The 19,803-nt window shown below is 43.4% G+C and overlaps 1 protein-coding gene across 2 annotated transcripts in view; it reads left to right on the plus strand.

Moving 5' to 3' along the window:
- Positions 1 to 276: 276 nt before the first annotated feature.
- Positions 277 to 19,803, plus strand: part of LOC106604833 (A disintegrin and metalloproteinase with thrombospondin motifs 2) — a 209,226-nt gene continuing 189,699 nt past the window's right edge. The window contains exons 1-2 of one of the 2 annotated variants that reach the window (XM_014199880.2): positions 277 to 669; positions 2,868 to 3,310. In XM_014199880.2, the coding sequence (XP_014055355.1) occupies positions 585 to 669; positions 2,868 to 3,310 (528 nt within the window). In that variant the 5' untranslated portion in view covers positions 277 to 584. The remainder of the gene's footprint in view (positions 670 to 2,867; positions 3,311 to 19,803) is intronic. The other variant, XM_045718244.1, reaches the window with a different exon arrangement.

Below are 19,803 nucleotides of genomic sequence, written 5' to 3' on the forward strand. Positions count from 1 at the left end.
TTTATGCAAGATTTTCAGAATGGTGCACAGTGTTGGCGGCGTGACCAGTGAAACGTGCACTCCAAACATAATTGATTCGGGAGAATAGTTTAAAGTTACAAAACAACTTTTCCACTATTAAATTACTCTTTCTCGGGTGGAAGGGGAAAGGTTGGTCATTTTCTCAGACTTTCCTCTCATTTATTTAAGCTGTCATGAACTGTCAATCAGTCGCAGCACGCCCAATGTTTTCAGAACTATCCTTATCTACCTCGCGCCTCTGCGTGAGTACAGTCAGAGAAATGTGTGGGCGCGTGTGTATGTGTATGTAGAGTCGGGGAGTTGTCAGAGCGCAGAGGCAAGGAGCAGGAGCGAGAGAGAGAGAGAAAGAGAGTGTGTGTGAGCGAGTGAGATTGAGAAAGCGAGAGAGAGACAGAGAGAGGGAGGAGTGAGCGAGAGAGAGAGAGCGTTCTCTCCGGGTGCACTTGGCAGTTAGTTGCGGGCTGCTGTGCTGTTGCTGTCGTGGCGGTGTGGCTAGTCGCGGGGAACTTTAGCACACTGGAGCCCGAAGTCCCACTCTCTCACCTGCGCAGTTCGGAGCTGCCATGGGTCTCGCGCCTGGATTGACTATCTTAATCATTCTGTCGGCCTTTCTGCACACGAGTGGCCTATATATCGCCAGTAGCGTAGGTACGTAAACGTGGGACTGTTTATGTTTACAATATTTTGCTGTTTCCATACGCTGGGGGTCAATTGGGTAGACGCAACCTTCTGCGCGCCCAACATAGTAGCCAGGGCTGTAGGCTGCAGCTACTGTATATACACACCCTAAAAACGTCCCTTTTCAACTTTGGTTTAGTGGATGGATCAAGGTTAGTGGATCAAGGTTCCCGATACTTTCCCCGAAGATTGTTCTCTCTCTGTGCTGTGTCAGGGCAGGCAGTGTTGTTAAGTGTGCGTTTCTCTCTCTCCTCTCCTCATCCCGCTCCTTGACGCGGTTTAGCATTTCGGACAGTCAGGGCAGGGGAATTCACTTTGGCTGTGTTAGGATGCAAGGATAGGTTTGTTGTCGGCGTTTGCCATGGAGTAACCTTATGTGATTAGGTGGAGATAGAAGCTATCGATTTGGTCACAAGAAGGGAAGGGTCGGATGTTTTCGATTAGAAATGAACATCTCATCTCCGTTACATTAGAGAATAACAATAGTCCTAATAATAATAATAACAATAAACATTGCAGAATAATAACATTACGCTCAGTATCGATATCTCACTCATGTGTTGCAGAAAACTTTTATTTAGCGACCATGGGGAAATGATATAGCCTATCAAAACATGTTGGGCTCTGTCATCATGGAATCAGACATGGAATCAGATTGATAAAATCTTGCAGGAATCAAGTATGTGGTGCACCTCACCCTCGCCTGCTTATTTGCACCGCTATTAAATCATGATCTCGGTTACACTCATTACAGCCCAGTGATGAAAACAAAACACCATAATATGTGTTATCTGTGTAAAAGATATCTGTTTAGATAATAATAATGCAAGTGATATTGAGAAGGACAGCGGAGAGTCGTTAGTGTCACTGATGTGATCTAGTGCTGTGGCTTTGAGTAGAGAGTAGTGATATGTGGTCGAGGCGCAGCGTTCTGTCACTAGCGCCCCGGAGGGAGCATCTCTCTCACGCGTCTAAAAGCTGCCTCCGAGGGAGGTGTCACTGTCAGTGTCACAGTTATATTGCAGTGCGTCGCCAAGAAAACGGCCTACAGTGCATTAAGACCTGATTATGGGGAAGTAATAATGATGGTGATGCAATAGGCTAAAATACATTATATTAATTAGGCTGCATGTCTCTCCAAATGTTAACTCCATTGTAACCAGACTTCCCACAGCAAAACAAGCTGAAATTAACTACTCTCATCTGCTTGCTCTGCTCTCATATTTAGCCTCACATTTAAATGTCTTACCATTTTCTTTTCAGGACAACCATGGCTACAAGTGGAATATAAAAATGTACATAAACAGTTGCATTCATGAGTTTTATTGACAAAGGTCAATAAAAAATTTGGTCAGCCAATCAAAAACCTGATAAAAAAAATGAATGTATAAGAATGCTGAAAGTATGGATATTGTTTGCTCATTGGGAAATGAATATCCTACTAGTCAGTGTCAACTTAGAGTTTGTGACAGCAACTATGTGAACTTATTACAGTATTATAGACACTATGTCCTGGGATTTCCTATGATCTTCTATGTAGAACCCCTTACCTTTGACTCTTGTGTGACTTGTGAGTGTCATAGAGCAAACCGCACACAGCCCATCAAGGGCGTGGGGTTGCATCTGGGTTCAGGGGTGGGGTGTGTATGTTTGTGTGTCTCTGTGTTGGATAGGCTTATCTGTTTGAAGTCCATGCATATTTTCTCTGTGATCAAGAAGGGATGCCATTAACAACGGAACATGACATCTCTAACATAGCCCCTCCCCTTTCCCCTAATTCTCTTTCCCAACTCTACCTATCTCTCTCTGTATACTTTTCTTATTCTCTCTCATTCCTGCCCTTTCCTATCCTCCTCATCTCTCCCTTCTCCATCCCTTCCTCATCTCCCCCTTATCCTCCCTCTGCATTCCTCTCTCACCTCTTCTCTCCTTCTTCTCCTCTCCCATCCTATCTCTCCCACTAACCTCTCTCCTCCTCTTCTCTCTTCTCCTCTGCTCTCCCTCACCACCATCCACCTATCCCCTATCCTTCTCCCTCTCTCCCTCCCCCTCTCCCCACCTCCAACTGTCCCACTTGTCCCTCTCCACCCTCTCCTCCCACCACCCTTTTCTCCCTCATTCCCTATCCACTTGTCCCTCTCCCATCTCTCCCCTCCTCCAACCTTCAGACTCCCTGCAGCATGTCCTGGGGGAGTATGGACTGGTGAGGCCCGTGAGCGTGGACGCAGACGGCCGCTTCCTGTCCCACGCCGTGTCGGCCGGCCGGCCGGGGGTGGGGGCGGGGCAGCCCCATAGGCGCCGGAGGAGGGAGACCGGAGAGAACGGGGGAGGAGGAGGAGATGAAGAAAGAGAGGAAATGTACGAGGAGGATGGAGGGCCCCGAGACAGACAGCTTTACTACAACGTCACCGTCTTCGGCCGGGAGTTCCACCTGCGTCTGCGGCACAATGCGCGACTGGTGGCCCCCGGAGCCAAGATGGAGTGGCACGACGATGACGACAGCAACGGGACAGCCACGCGCTCCGAGCCACTGCAGGGAGACTGTTTCTACGTGGGTGACGTCACAGACACGCCCGGAGCCACCGTAGCAATCAGCAATTGCGACGGCCTGGTGAGTTTGGGTTGTTTGGGTTACTGTAGAGAATGTCTTTGTCCGCTGTGAACAGTGCCCATCTAACTGTCTCTTAGCACTGTTTCACTTCTGTACTGGGTTTGACATTCGTCCCGCTCAAGTTTACTGCGCTGTATAGAATTTCCTGTGAGGTTCTTATTGCTGATTTGTGGCGCTTTATCGAGCTCTGTGCTTTATGAAAATCTAGCTCATTTGACTGGATGCATTGTATTGGTGATGTTTCTGTTTTTCAAATCTGTTTTTGTCTGTTCGGGACCGTGTAAGGATGTTTCTCTCAATTTAGATGGCCTGGAAGGCCTGTGGAGTGAGGTTATGAGTCGCCATTCCTATCCCAATCTTTAGATTGTGTGTGCTTATGTGTCAACAACTGCGAGCGAGAGAGAGAGAGAGAGAGAGAGAGTGAGAGGAGCCATGTCCGAGTTTCCATAGGAACGCCCAGTGCGTAGACAGAGAGAGAGACAGAGAGAGGAAGAGAGAGAGCTAGAGCGAGAGAGAGAGATGGAGAGAGAAGGAGGGAAACACTGAGAGACAGAGACAGACAGAAACAGACACACAGAGAGCGAGAGAGAGAGAGGGGAAAGAGAAAGAACTCTACTGTGTAACCCCTTGACTTGTCTCTGGTGACTCAGCATGCTTCCTGGTTGACCCCAGGGTTCAGAGGTCATGGAGGGGTCATGTTGCTATTTTGTTGATGCTCCACCGTGAGGCCCGCGCGACATGTGTAGTAGCTGAGTTGTGTCACCTCTCTCAGTCGAAGTCAGAGAGAGGTGACACAGTAGTCTGAAGTTTGTTATACAGATGTCATTTGATATATTGAAAGAGGCTATGTGATTTGCTTGAGTGTGTTTATTGAAATGATCAAATCAAAAGATTAAGAGTTAGTTGTATTTCTGTTGTCAATGCAATGTTAGGTAGGTATTTTGAAGACTAAATCGACTGAGCGATGAGTTTGAAATCTCATGCATGGATATTTGGTCTGTGTGTTTGTCTCGGGGGGTGGAGGAGAGGGAGGCCCCAATGACCTGCATTTTTTTGTCTCTGTGGGACTGTGTATGTGTGTTTGACCTGCCTGCGGAGAAGAGAGGATGAGAAGAGGAGGACAGGACCCCTCTCCTTAGGGAGTAAGAAGAGGAGAAGGGAGGGAAAGAAGGGAGGAGAGGATGTTCCTTCATTAGACCATTGTTCATTAGTCGACAGCCAACAACTGGAGCCGTTTAGAGCTGAGTACACTGGGGACCCTTTGACCAGCTGAGAGAGCAGGCACCCAGCCAGCAGCCACACAGCAGCCAGACAGCCAGCCAGTAGCCAGCCAATATACTGCCAGCATGGGCACAAGGGGCAGGCCCTACACCACCTCTCCGCTCTGCTCTGGCCTGCCCCCAGCTCACTGCCTGGCCACTAGCCACAATCCAGAGAGAGGGAAAGGGAGAGAGAAAAAGAGAGAAAGGGAGAGTGAGGAGATGGGAATGAAGGGAGTGGCAGAGAGGAGAGGGGTGAAGGAAAAGACAGGGACAGAGAAAAAGAGACAGAAGGGGAGCAAAAGCAGAGTGTAGAGAAACCAAGAGAGAGACAGGGAGAGAGAGAGAATGAAAGCAAGGGTGGTGTGGAAAAATGAATGGTCTTTGAGGTGAATTGGTTTCTTGTGAAGAAAGAGTATGTGATCAACTGGTGAGGTCTTGTTGAGTAGTTGAGGAGAGGCAGCACAGTGGGGAAAAGGGCGTTGGAGATGGTGGTCATGTGGTGGTGGGGTAAAGGAAAATTAAATTACAGCATGACTGTAGTATGCCCCCTCCCTCAGACTCCCCCACATGTGGGAGAGAATTAGTTTTAGTGGAAGAATTTCAGTACAGAAATCATAACCTAAACTTACCTAACCTAGCCTCTTGGAATATTTTATACGTGTGTGTGTGTGTGTGTGTGTGTGTGTGTGTGTGTGTGTGTGTGTGTGTGTGTGTGTGTGTGTGTGTGTGTGTGTGTGTGTGTGTGTGTGTGTGTGTGTGTGTGTGTGTGTGTGTGTGTGTGTGTGTTTATAAACCTCGTCCCACTAATGGCTTCCCCCCTGGCCTAGCATACTCGGTCAAAGCTACAGAAGCTGTTCAAAGTGTGTGTGTGTCATTCTCTGCTCTCCTGTATGCATTAGAAAGACAGCCAGGCTGGAGAAAGAGAGAGAGTGTGTGTGTGTGTGTGTGTGTGTTTGGGGATTTTTCCGTAGCAGAGGGAGAGAGAGAGAGCAAAAGATAGAAAGAGAGAGAGAGAGAGAGAGAGAGAGCGATGTGTGGAATGTACAGTAGTGTGTGTTAGCCTAGAGGAGAAAAGAGGAAAGGTAGTTCCTGCTGTTCTTCTGTTTCCTGCCACCACTGTCCTCCTCCTCCTATCCCAGACCACAGACAGAGAGATGTGGATAGGGGGAGGAGGAAGAGAAAGAGGAGGGAAAGGGAGAGAGAGAGAGAGAGGAGGGAGGGAGGGAAATGGAAAGGGAGCGAGAGAAGGAGAGATAAACAGAGCGAGAAAGAGATCTGTATAAACTTGAACTGATTGCCTGATCCCAACACATGGACTGTACTTAAACCTGTTGGGGGTAGGGGGCAGTATTGACACGGCCGGATAAAAAACGTACCCGATTTAATCTGGTTACTACTCCTGCCCAGTAACTAGAATATGCATATAATTATTGGCTTTGGATAGAAAACACCCTAAAGTTTCTAAAACTGTTTGAATGGTGTCTGTTAGTATAACAGAACTCATATGGCAGGCAAAAATCTGAGAGGATTCTATATGGGAAGTGGCCTGTCTGACAAGTTGTTGTTCATCTGGGCTCTTTTTATTGAAGACTGAGGATCTTTGCTCTAACGTGACACTTCCTACGGCTCCCATAGGCTCTCAGAGCCCGGGAAAAAGCTGAACGATATCGAGGCAGCCTCTGGCTGAAACACTTTATCGCTTTTGGCAAGTGGCCGATCAGAGTACTATGGGCTTAGGCGCGTGCCCGAGTCGACCCCATGCTTTATTTTGTTTCGTCGGTTTACCTAAATGCAGATTCCCGGTCGGAATATTATCGCTTTTTTACGAGAAAAATTGCATAAAAATGGATTTTAAACAGCGGTTGACATGCTTCGAAGTACGGTAATGGAATATTTAGAATTCTTTTGTCACGAAATGCGCCATGCTCGTAACCCTTATTTACCCTTTCGGATAGTGTCTTGAACGCACGAACAAAACGCCGCTATTTGGATATAACTATGGATTATTTTGAACCAAACCAACATTTGTTATTGAAGTAGAAGTCCTGGGAGTGCATTCTGACGAAGAACACCAAAGGTAATAACATTTTTCTTATAGTAAATCTGACTTTGGTGAGTGCTAAACTTGCTGGGTGTCTAAATAGCTAGCCCTGTGATGCCGGGCTATCTACTGAGAATATTGCAAAATGTGCTTTCACTGTAAAGCTATTTTAAAATCGGACATATCGAGTGCATAGAGGAGTTCTGTATCTATAATTCTTAAAATAATTGTTATGCTTTTTGTGAACGTTTATCGTGAGTAATTTAGTAAATTCACCGGAAGTTTGCGGGGGGTATGCTAGTTCTGAACGTCACATGCTAATGTAAAAAGCTGGTTTTTGATATAAATATGAACTTGATTGCACAAAACATGCATGTATTGTATAACATAATGTCCTGGGTGTGTCATCTGATGAAGATCATCAAAGGTTAGTGCTGCATTTAGCTGTCTTCTGGGTTTTTGTGACATTATATGCTAGCTTGAATAATGGGTGTCTGATTATTTCTGGCTGGGTACTCTGCTGACATAATCTAATGTTTTGCTTTTGTTGTAAAGCCTTTTTGAAATCGGACAGTGTGGTTAGATTAACGAGAGTCTTGTCTTTAAAATGGTGTAAAATAGTCATATGTTTGAGAAATTGAAGTAATAGCATTTCTAAGGTATTTGAATAACGCGCCACAGGATTCCACTGGCTGTTACGTAGGTGGGACGATTTCGTCCCGCCGGCCCTAGAGAAGATAAATATGTTTTGTACTGTAAACTATTAAACAAAATAGCAGTCTTCATAAAGACATAAATTCTCAGCCATCTAAACTTACATTCCAGATGGACCAGGCTTGAGATAATCAGAGGGTGCAGCCAAATGATAGGGCGGCATTGTGTTGCCGTGAGAACATAGAGTCAGACAGGTATACAGGTATGGATTCAGCCAATAGGAAGGCCCGGAGAGGGAGTGAGAGAGTACTTCATTGGCTGGAACTGGAAGCTGGGCAGAGAGCATAAAATCACATATAGAACTGATGATTTATGGGATCTCTATGGGTCCCAGGCCTTTCTCTAATGTACGTCTCAATCTAACAATCAGACAGACAGAAAGACAGATTGACAAAGGGATGGACGGGTGGTGGATGGCAGACCTGTTATCATCCCTGCTAACCTTTAGCAACAGGTGGGAGAACACCTGGACAGCAGAGACATGTATTACACCCACACACACAAACACAAGTCGCCCCCCCCCCCCCCACACACACACACACACAAGCACACCCGCACACACACACAAGCACACACACACACACACACACACACACACACACACACACACACACACACACACACACACACACACACACACACACACACACACACACACACACACACACACACACACACACACACACACACATAATGTCACACACTGTCTCCAGCATATGGCAGATACATGCATGGTGAAACAAGTGTTGAGCTCAATTCAGAATAAATTTGAGAATGCCTCAAATTCTAATTCAATTGTTGAATTGGAATTTAATTTGAAGTAGTCAACAGGTTGTGATGACTTGAGTTAATTATAGTGAGAGCATGTATTTGCTGAATGAATATATAGTGCAATGAATGATTTATTTGGCCACTTTTGTGTAAGGTTTTGCCAAAAGAGTTTTGAATATTGAAACGTGTGGAAACAGGTGAATAGTGTTTACGCTTATGGGAAATGTGTGTGTGTTTTTGGGAAGGACGTAAGACTATGGGTTTTTGTGCTACAGGAACCAGTTTTTGTGTTTAAGCAATCGAGAAAAACTGTAAAGGGAATAGAATTGAATTCAGTGAAATTAAATGAAATTCAATTGCTTCTTCTATTCTATATTAGGTGTAGTCTATAGAAATATACAGGTAACAGCCAAAATAAAGGAAACACCAACATAAAGTGTCTTAATAGGGTGTTGGGCCACCACGAGCCAGAACAGCTTCAATGCACCTTGGCATACATTCTTCAAGGAGGGACGCGACACCATTCTTCCATGAAAAATTCAATAATTTTATGTTTTGTTGATGGAGGTGGAAAACTGTCTCAGGCGCCGTTACAGAATCTCCCATAGGTTTTCCATTCGGTTGAGATCTGGTGACTGAGAGGGCCAATGCATATGGTTTAAATCATTTCCATGCTCATCAAACCATTCAGTTACCGCTCGTGCCTTGTGGCTGGGTCCATTGTCATCCTATGGGGGCATAGCCATGGTAGCAAATATAATGGCCTGCCCAGCATTTTTATACAGTACATGATGGGATGTTAATTGCTTAATTTACTCAGGAACCAGACCTGTGTGGAAGAACCTGCTTTCAATATACTTTGTATCCCTCATTTGTGACTTGTCTCAGGAAACTCGGCATATGTCGTGCGTCACTACTTCACAGGAGCGCCATTTGAGCGTAATCATATTTAAAAAAAAACATATGCATAACCATGGTAGCAATTGAAAGAGAACCGTTTGGAGATTATGGGTAAATTATTGGACCAAAGGTGAGGACACATGAGTTCACCTGACACAAGACTGAATCCAAACATTACCCTGTTGAAATGATGTGCATTTTACATTTACTGTACTTTTCACAGCATTTGTCCATAACGTAATTTGAAAATACTCTGGATACATTCAGTAACACAATAAGAATATTCATTGACATTTTGGAGTATGTGCAAGATATGAAAAAAAACTATTACAAGGGCTTGAGTGAGAGGTCTAACATGTGTCTCAAAGTGGCCACACACCTCTCCAAACTGTGCACAGTTCCTAAATAATTTCAATGCCTTCAACTATAAGGTGCTTTTTTTGTTAGCTCTCTTAGCTTTGCCATTGAGGGACTGAAGCAAGCACACTTGTAGTTTTTTGTACGGGAACACAGCCCTCTGTCCCCACCATCACACAATTACTGTTGTTGTTTATGCAATCTAAAAATGTTCCATCATTTGAAGGCTTAGTCTATTGCCAGCATGGATAGCTTCAGTACGTTATAAAATATGATCTTACAGGGTTAGTCTTTCAAACGGAACTTCAGACAAAGAGATTGTAATTTTTATGCGCATAGAATGGAGTCATGAGTCAAGTGTGTGTTCCGTGACTAATTTTCTTCACTATATGACAAACATTCTGTTCAGGACAACCCAGGGTATAACGCATGTCATCTTTGTAACTGTGGATCAAACATATTGATCATAAATGTTGATACTGTAAATAACATGAGTTTTCAAATATGGAAATAGAAGTGCACATTTGGACTCATGGGTGTGTGGTTTGCTTGTATGACATCAAAGTGGTATTTATATATTATAATCTTCAACGACTCATCTTTCAGAACACATTGCCCTGAGTCAGGCAGCAACAAATGTGCAAACGTAGCCCAATTTGCTGGAGGGATGGGGGCATCTTCTTGTCGCGCTCGGTTCTCAAGTTTATAACTGCTGTCAGTCAAAACCAATGCAGTGCTGTGAAGCAGAGCACCTACAGTGAGGAAAAAAAATATTTGATCCCCTGCTGATTTTGTACGTTTGCCCACTGACAAAGAAATGATCAGTCTATAATTTTAATGGTACCTGTATAAAAGACACCTGTCAACAGAAGCAATCAATCAATCAATCAGATTCCAAACTCTCCACCATGGCCAAGACCAAAGAGCTCTCCAAGGATGTCAGGGACAAGATTGTAGACCTACACAAGGCTGGAATGGGCTACAAGACCATCGACAAGTAGCTTGGTGAGAAGGTGACAACAGTTGGTGCGATTATTCGCAAATGGAAGAAACACAAAAGAACTGTCAATCTCCCTCGGCCTGGGGCTCTCACCTCGTGGAGTTGCAATGATCATGAGAACGGTGAGGAATCAGCCCAGAACTACACGGGAGGATCTTGTCAATGATCTCAAGGCAGCTGAGACCATAGTCACCAAGAAAACAATTGGTAACACACTACGCCGTGAAGGACTGAAATCCTGCAGCACCCGCAAGGTCCCCCTGCTCAAGAAAGCACATATACATGCCCGTCTGAAGTTTGCCAATGAACATCTGAATGATTCAGAGGACAACTGGGTGAAAGTGTTGTGGTCAGATGAGAACAAAATGGAGCTCTTTGGCATCAACTCAACTCGCCGTGTTTGGAGGAGGAGGAATCCTGCCTATGACCCGAAGAACATCATCCCCACCGTCAAACATGGAGGTGGAAACATTATGCTTTAGGGGTGTTTTTCTGCTAAGGGGACAGGACAACTTCACAACATCAAAGGGACGATGGACGGGGCCATGTACCGTCAAATCTTGGGTGAGAACCTCCTTCCCTCATCCAGGGCATTGAAAATGGGTCGTGGATGGGTATTCCAGCATGACAATGACCCAAAACACACGGCCAAGGCAACAAAGGAGTGGCTCAAGAAGAAGCACATTAAGATCCTGGAGTGGCCTAGCCAGTCTCCAGACCTTAATCCCATAGAAAATCTGTGGAGGGAGCTGAAGGTTCGAGTTGCCAAACGTCAGCCTCGAAACCTTAATGACTTGGAGAAGATCTGCATAGAGGAGTGGGACAAAATCCCCCCTTGAGATGTGTGCAAACCTGGTGGCTAACTACAACAAACGTCTGACCTCTGTGATTGCCAACAAGGGCTTTGCCACCAAGTACTAAGTCATGTTTTGCAGAGGGGTCAAATACTTATTTTCCTCATTAAAATGCAAATCCATTTATAACATTTTTGACATGCGTTTTCTGGATTTTTTTGTTGTTATTCTGTCTCTCACTGTTCAAATAAACCTACCATTAAAAGTATAGACTGATTATTTCTTTGTCAGTGGGCAAACGTACAAAATCAGCAGGGGATCAAATACTTTTTCCCCTCACTGTAAGTTCCTATTAAGGCGCTTGTCAATGACACGGGATGACAGTGTCTGTGAGTGGAAAGGGCTACAATTAATTATAGAGGAAAACAAAACCTGTATGTGGATATTCTTAGTAGAGGTCGACCGATTAATCGGCATGGCTGATTAATTAGGGCCGATTTCAATTTTTCATAACAATCGGTAATCAGCATTTTTGGGCGCCGATTATGGCCGATTACATTGCATTCCATGGCAGGCTGACCACCAGCAAGGAGCCAAGGTAAGTTGCTTGCTAGCATTACATTTATCTTATAAAAAACATTCAATCTTCACACAATCACTAGTTAACTACACTTGGTTTATGATATTACTAGGTTAATGAGCTTGTCCTGCATTGCATATAATCAATGCGGTGCCTGTTAATTTATCATCGAATCACAGCGTACTTTGCCAAACGGGGGATGATTTAACAAAAGTGCATTCACGAAAAAGCACAATCGTTACATGAATGTACCTAACCATAAACATCAATGCCTTTCTTAAAATCAATACACAGAAGTATATATTTTTAAACCTGCACATTTAGTTAAAATAAATGCTTGTTAGCAGGCAATATTAACTAGGGAAACTGTCACTTCTCTTGCGTTCATTGCACACAGAGTCAGGGTATATGCAACAGCGAACTAATTTGCCAAAATTTTACATAAATATGACATAACATTGAAGGTTGTGCAATGTAACAGCAATATTTAGACTTACGGTTGCCGCCCGTTCTATAAAATACGGAACAGTTCCGTATTTCACTGAAAGAATAAACGTTTTGTTTTCAAATTATAGTTTCCAGATTTGACCATATTAATGACTAACGGCTCGTATTTCTGTGTTTATTATATTATAATTAAGTCAATGAGTTGATAGAGCAGTCTGACTGAGCGGTGGTAGGCGGCAGCAGGCTCGTAAGCATTCATTCAAACTTTACTGCGTTTGCCAGCAAATCTTAGCAATGCTTGCTTGACAGTGCTGTTTATGACTTCAAGTCTATCAACTCCTGAGATTAGGCTGGCAATACTAAAGTGCCTATTAGAACATCCAATAGTCAAAGGTACTGTTGAAGTCGGAAGTTTACATTCACTTAGGTTGGAATCATTAAAACTAGTTTTTCAACCACTCCACAAATTTCTTGCTAACAAACTACAGTTTTGGCAAGTCGGTTAGGACATCTACTTTGTGCATGATGCAAGTAATTTTTCCAAAAATTGTTTACAGACAGATTATTTCACTTATAATTCACTGTATCACAATTCCAGTGGGTCAGAAGTTTACATACACTTAGTTGACTGTGCCTTTAAACAGCTTGGAAAATTCCAGAAAATGATGTCATGGCTTTAGAGGCTTCTGATAGGCTAATTGACATCATTTGAGTCAATTGGAGGTGTTCCTGTGGATGTATTTCAAGGCAAACCTTCAATCTCAGTGCCTCTTTGCTTGACATCATGGGAAAATCTAAAGAAATCAGCCAAGACCTCAGAAAAAACAACAAGTCTGGTTCATCCTTGGGAGGAATTTCCAAAAGCCTGAAGGCACCACGTTCATCTGTACAAACAATAGTACGCAAGTATAAACACCATGGGACCACACAGCCGTTATACCGCTCAGGAAGGAGACGCGTTCTGTCTCCTAGAGATGAACATACTTTGGTGTGAAAAGTGCAAATCAATCCCAGAACAGCAAAGGACCTTGTGAAGATGCTGGAGGAAACAGGTACAAAAGTATCTATAGCCACAGTAACGAGTCCTATATCAACATAACCTTAAAGGCCGCTCAGCAAGGAAGAAGCCACTGTTCCAAAACCACCATAAAAAAGCCAGACTACGGTTTGCAACTGCACATGGGGACAAAGATCGTACTTTTTGGAGAAATGTCCTCTGGTCTGATGAAACAAAAATGGAACTGTTTGGCCATAATGACCATCGTTATGTTTGGAGGAAAAAGGGGGAGGCTTGCAAGCCGAAGAACACCATCCCAACCGTGAAGCAAGGGGATGGCAGCATCATGTTTTTGGGGTCCTTTGCTGCAGGAGGGACTAGTGCACTTCACAAAATAGATGGCATCATGCGGGAGGAAAATTAGATGGATATATTGAAGCAACATCTCAAGACATCAGTCAGGAGGTTAAAGCTTGGTCGCAAATGGGTCTTCCAAATGGACAATGACCCCAAGCATACTTCCAAATTTTGGAAAAATGCCTTAAGGACAACAAAGTCAATGAATTGGCGTGGCTATCACAAAGCCCTGACCTCAATCCAATAGAAAATTTGTGGGCAGACCTGAAAAAGCGTGTGCGAGCAAGGAGGCCTACAAACCTGACTCAGTTACACCAGCTCTGTCAGGAGGAATGGGACAAAATTCACCCAACCTATTGTGGGAAGCTTGTGGAAGGCTACCCGAAACGTTTGACCCAAGTTACCTTCTCTAGGGTATGTGGGACGGTAGTGTCCCACCTGGCCAACATCCAGTGAAGTTGCAGAGCGCCAATTTCAAAAACAGAATTACTCATTATAAAAATTCATAAAACATACCAGTGTTATACATCGGCTGAAAGATTAACTTCTTGTTAATCCAACCGCTGTGTCAGATTTCAAAAAGGCTTTACGGCGAAAGCATACAATGCGATTATCTGAGAACAGCGCCCAGCAGACAAATCATTACAAACAGTTACCAGCCAAGTAGAGGAGTTACAAAAGTCAGAAACAGCGATAAAATGAATCACTTACTTTTGATGATCTTCATATGGTTGCACTCACAAGACTCCCAGTTTCACAATAAATGTTCGTTTTGTTCGATAAAGTCCCTCTTTATATCCAAAAACCTCAGTTTTGTTGGCACATTTTGTTCAGTAATCCACAGGCTCAACGGCAGTCTCAACAGGCAAACGAAAAATCCGAAAAGTGTCAGTAACGTTCGTAGAAACTAGTCAAACGATGTTTCTAATCAAAACTCAGGTTGTTTTTAGTCATAATAATCAATAATATTTCAACCGGACAATAGCTTCGTCAATATAAAAGGAAAACAAGAAAGGCGCGCTCTCGGTCGTGCACAGAAACAGGTTCTGGGGACTTTCCCAGATCACTCATTCAGATTGGTCTTACTCCCTCATTTTTCAGAATACAAGCCTGAAACAATTTCTAAAGACTGTTGACATCTAGTGGAAGCCATAGGAAGTGCAATTTCCGTTCTAAGTCATTGGAATCTGTATAGGCAGTCAATTGAAAACTACAAACATAAAAAAAAATTCCGCTTCCTGGATGGATTTTTGTCAGGTTTTCGCCTGCCATATCAGTTCTGTTATACTCACAGACATTATTTTAACAGCTTTGGAAACTTTGGAGTGTTTTCTATCCAAATCACCAATTACCAATTATATGCATATGCATGTCCTAGCTTCTGGGCCTGAGAAACAGGCAGTTTACTTTGGGCACGCTTTTCATCTGGAGGTGAAAATAGTGCCCCCTACCCTAGTGAGGTTAATCAATTTAAAGGCGATGCTACCAAATACTAATTGAGTGTATGTAAACTTCTGACCCACTGGGAATGTGATGAAAGAAATAAAAGCTGAAAGAAATAATTCTCTCTACTATTATTCTGACACTTCACATTCTTAAAATAAAGTGGTGATCCTAACTGACCTAAGACAGGGAATTGTTACTGGGATTAAATGTCAGGAATTGTGAAAAACTGAGTTTAAATGTATTTGGCTAATGTGTATGTAAACTTCAAACATCAACTTTATATGAAATACTATATATAGAGAGAAATAGTCGACGCGTCATAATTCCTAATTCCTACTACAACCTAAAACTTCTTAACTGGGAATATTGAAGAACTGGGATATTGAACCACCAGCTTTCATATGTTCTCATGTTCTGAGCGAGGAACTTAAACGTTAGCTTTTTTACATGGCACATATTGCACTTTTACTTTCTTCTCCAACACTGTGTTTTTGCATTATTTAAACCAAATTGAGCATATTTTGTTATTTATTTAAGACTAAATAGATTTTATTTATGTATTATATTAAGTTCAAATAAGTGTTCATTGTTCATTCAGTTTTGTTGTAATTGTCATTATTGCAAATAATAATAATAATCGGTATCGGTATCGGCGTTGAAAAATCATAATCGGTCGACCTCTAATTCTTAGTTATTATATTTCCTTAATCACTTCAATTCTGTTCAATATGGGGAAAATACTACATTTCCCAGCGTGCATTAGTTTAACCTTCAAGTTGTTCCTCAAGTTGCCAGAGGCCTTCATAAAGAAGCCCAAAAAATGAAATGGTTGACGCCTGCACATGCGGAGTTCGGCGCGAGACGACCATTAGACCCGATTACGTATTTCTGTGAATGCGCTTAGCTAGCGAACGTCGCCATGACATCACCTACACGTTTGATCTGGGATTTCTATTGGAGACGTAGTTTTAGCCTATTTTCATACTCTTATGTCTTTGACTAAGATTTCCAGAGAAACGTATATCCTTTGGTATCTGGAAGTGTGACCTGTCAGATTCAATAAAACTCATGTTCTGTGACTGAGTGGGATTTCTCTGAATTGCACTGAATTAAATTCTACTTCCTGTCATTCAAACTCAAATTCTATATCCTGTGGGGTGTGGCCAATTCAATTCGAATTTCAACTAAATTCCAAAATTCTGAGTTGAGAGATGTATGGTGATCAGAGAGTGTTTCCCTCTCTCTTTAATCTTTTCTCTCCCTCGCCTGTAGTCATGGTTATGAGTGACAGGCGCTGTCTCGGGTTAAACCTGTCATGTTGCCTAGACGCCCCTGCTCTTTTTTAAATCTCTCTCTTTCTGTCTCCCCCTCGTGCCCCCCATCTCGCTCTTCCCCTTCCATCTCTTGTTCTCTCTCCATCTTCCACCTCTGTTTCTCGCTTCTTACCCCCCCCCCCCCCCACCCCCCCACCCCCACCTTTTCCCTTGGCCACTAGCGGGATAGCTCTCCTAATGATGTTATTAAAAGTACCAGGGAGGAGAGGAGAGGCAGACTGCTTTTGTTTCTCGACACCCACAGATTCAGACCTAGATTACATCCCTCACTCAGGAGAGAGAGAGAGAGAGAGAGAGAGAGAGACAGAGACAGAGACAGAGAAAGAGATGAAGAAAGAGAAAGAGGCAGAGAATGAGACAGAGAACGAGAAAAAGACAGGCAGGCTGACAGACAGACAGACCGACCGATCGGTCCACATGGCTCCTTTAGCAAGCTGTCTTCTCTTGTTTTAGTCCTGTTCTATTCCCTAGTTAAGAGTTGCTCACACAAGTGGGGTTGTAGGTGAAGGGTGTTGCTCTCTTTCTCCTTTCTATGGAGGATGAACTGTTATGCTAGAAGCAGCACAGTGGGTTGTTTATAACATAACGATATGTTAGACACAGGTGTTGCGTTTCATAGCCCGTAGGTTCTGAGGTTGTGTCTGTCTGTGTGTATGTGTGAGTAGGTGTGTTATTAGTGCACAGCATGAGCTGCCAGATGCTCATGTTATTTTGGTATTTGCGTTGAAAATACTATTTTGTAACCGCCTCGGAATTCAGAAACAAGCGCAAAAGCTAAAGGCATTTACAGGTGTTCCAAATGGATGGTTCTAGATCCGATTGGATTTGCCAAGGTCCCAACACATTCATTCACAGTGCTTTCTCACCATTCTTACCAGTTAAATACTATGCCTCTATATGTCTATAAATGCAATCTGCCAGGCCGTCATTCTAAATAAGAGTTTGTTCTAATTTGACCTGTCTTGTAAAATAAAGGTGTGCAGAGACTTTTGCCTGTTTCTCCAGCTTTGCCTTTGCCTCCAGCACCTTCACAAATCAGCTTTGGATGTGCAGTCGATTCTGCCTATTATGGTAAAATAAACGAAATAAATATATAAATGCTTAGCTATGGAGTATTCTACATTCTCCTGGATGGCTGTGCCTATCACGGTCACTCTTGTTGCCGTGTAACAGAGGAGAGATACTCTACACTACAGTTTATACAGAGCTACTGTACTGTACAGTCTTCCCCATCCCGCTTTAGTATCACATGTCAGCTGAGGACTTAATCATCTCAGTTTACAGCCAAGCCAGTCACATCAGGCAGGCATGGCAGTGTTGAGGCTGGGACCTGATGATCACAATAATAAACTCCTACTAAGTTAAAATGACATGGCCATTTACCCCAGACAGCCCTGTAACACATACAGTCATTACATCTAAATTACATAGCCATAGAAAACCATTCAGCCAGCCAAGAAGTGGCGTGCGGTGTGGGGGCTTGGGCCTCTCTTATAGGCCTCTCTATAGTGTGTTTTTCATGTACCCACTGAGCCAGGGTCAGACGATGAGAAGCTCTTCACTGTAATCAGCTGAAATTGAAATGATGACATCAATTACAGAGCATCATCACAGCTGTTATTGACCCCGGTCGTCCCTGAGTGGTGGAGAGAGGAGGGGAGGGAGAGTAGGGTGCGGGAGCACTGAGGCTGGCTGGATACGAATTAGCTAGAAAGAGAGAAAGACTGTGATTGCAGATTCCATCCTGCAGCGTAGCCCACTCAAACACACAATTACTAAATCTAGGGCTAATATCAAGCAGCCAGCCGGTAGGGACGCTCTCACAGAGGTACGTCACTGCTACAGTAACCGGCTCAGAGCACCACCTCTCTCTCTCTCTCTCTCTCTCTCTCTCTCTCTCTCTCTCTCTCTCTCTCTCTCTCTCTCTCTCTCTCTCTCTCTCTCTCTCTCTCTCTCTCTCTCTCAAGCTGCTTTATTGGCATGATTTGTCAATATTGCCAAAGCAACAACGTATACAATATACATTGTAATAAAATTATAAACAATAACATATAATAATATAAAATATAAAACAATATACTCTCTCTCTCTCTCTCTCTCTCTCTCTCTCTCTCTCTCACTTTCTCCCTCTATCTGTCTCTCTCTCTCTCTCTCTCTCTCTCTCTCAATTCAATTCAATTCAATTCAATTCAATTCGCTTTATTGGCATGACGTAACAATGTACATACTGCCAAAGCTTATTTTGGATATTTACAATATAAAAATAAATAAAAATGAGAATCACAATTGTCAACGGGACAACAGTAACAACAATAACCAAGGGTCAAAATAACCATACATCTCTCTCTCTCTCTCTCGCTGTCTCTCTCTCTCGCTGTCTCTATGTGATCCCGTCTTCTCCGTATCACTCTCTCTCTCGCTCTCTCTCTCTCTTCCATTCAAAAACTGCTGGCACGGTGTGCTGGGAGAATCTGAGCATGAGGAATAGGGTTCCTCAAAGAAAATGTATCTGTGATGTCACAGTGAGGACAGTGGTGTGATCTGGACATGGAACAATGGAATTTGTATGTGCCATCATAAAGGCCACAAGAAGAACCGTTTTTAATATGTCACAATGAGCACAGAATCTTGCTGAGATGTCTTTGTACTCGCAAACCCTCTGTAGTCTGGAGTTTTCCCAGAGCCCTTTGTGTAGGGTTGTGTTTGTAATCTTCACAAACAGAATACATAAGAGAGGGAGGGAGAGAGGCAGGGAAAGAGCAGAATAAAGAAGGAGGGAATCTCTATGTACCCAACCAGAGCATCAACAATAACAACAACAACAACATTACTGGCACCACCTGCTCATAACACAGTTAGAAAGGAATGCTTGTATAACTCTGGTAGCTCCTATCTCTTTCTCATTGGTCAACAGTGCACTGCTTAACCACTAGTATCTCTTTAGTTGGATAGTATGACAGACATAAACCCTTATTGGCCCCTATCTAGGAAGGCTCCCTCAAGCTGGAGAGCACTGGGGTGGAACAATAGTGCCTTTAGCACAGGGCAAGTGTATATTTTCCGGGGAGTATCGTTAGATCCTTCTCCTTTCCGGTCTCACTAAATAGGGATGGTGGAAGTGCATTTGAAAGTGAGTGTATATTTTGTAAAATGTGTCCTATTTGTTGTTCCCTTTAGTTGGTTGAATGTTTTGGGTATCTGTTTCCTGGGAGTTTGCTGTCTATGTAGCCGTCTGGTCTTTCTGTCTGTCTATCGCTCTGCCTGAGTGAGGAGGAGCTCAAGCTTTGGATGCAGCCAGGCATTGAAGTACCAGATATCACACTCTATTACACACATCCTACTGGCCACCCCTCAGAGCCTGGTTCCTCTCTAGGTTTCTACCTGGGTTCCTGTCTTGCTAGGGAGTTTTGTCTAGCCACCGTGCTTCTACATCTGCATTGCTTGCTCATTGTGGTTTTAGGATGGGTTTCTGTATTTGTAAAAAGGGCTTTGT

The sequence above is a fragment of the Salmo salar genome, chromosome ssa05, assembly GCF_905237065.1.
Source record: "Salmo salar chromosome ssa05, Ssal_v3.1, whole genome shotgun sequence".
In the NCBI taxonomy this organism is placed as follows: Eukaryota; Metazoa; Chordata; class Actinopteri; order Salmoniformes; family Salmonidae; genus Salmo; species Salmo salar.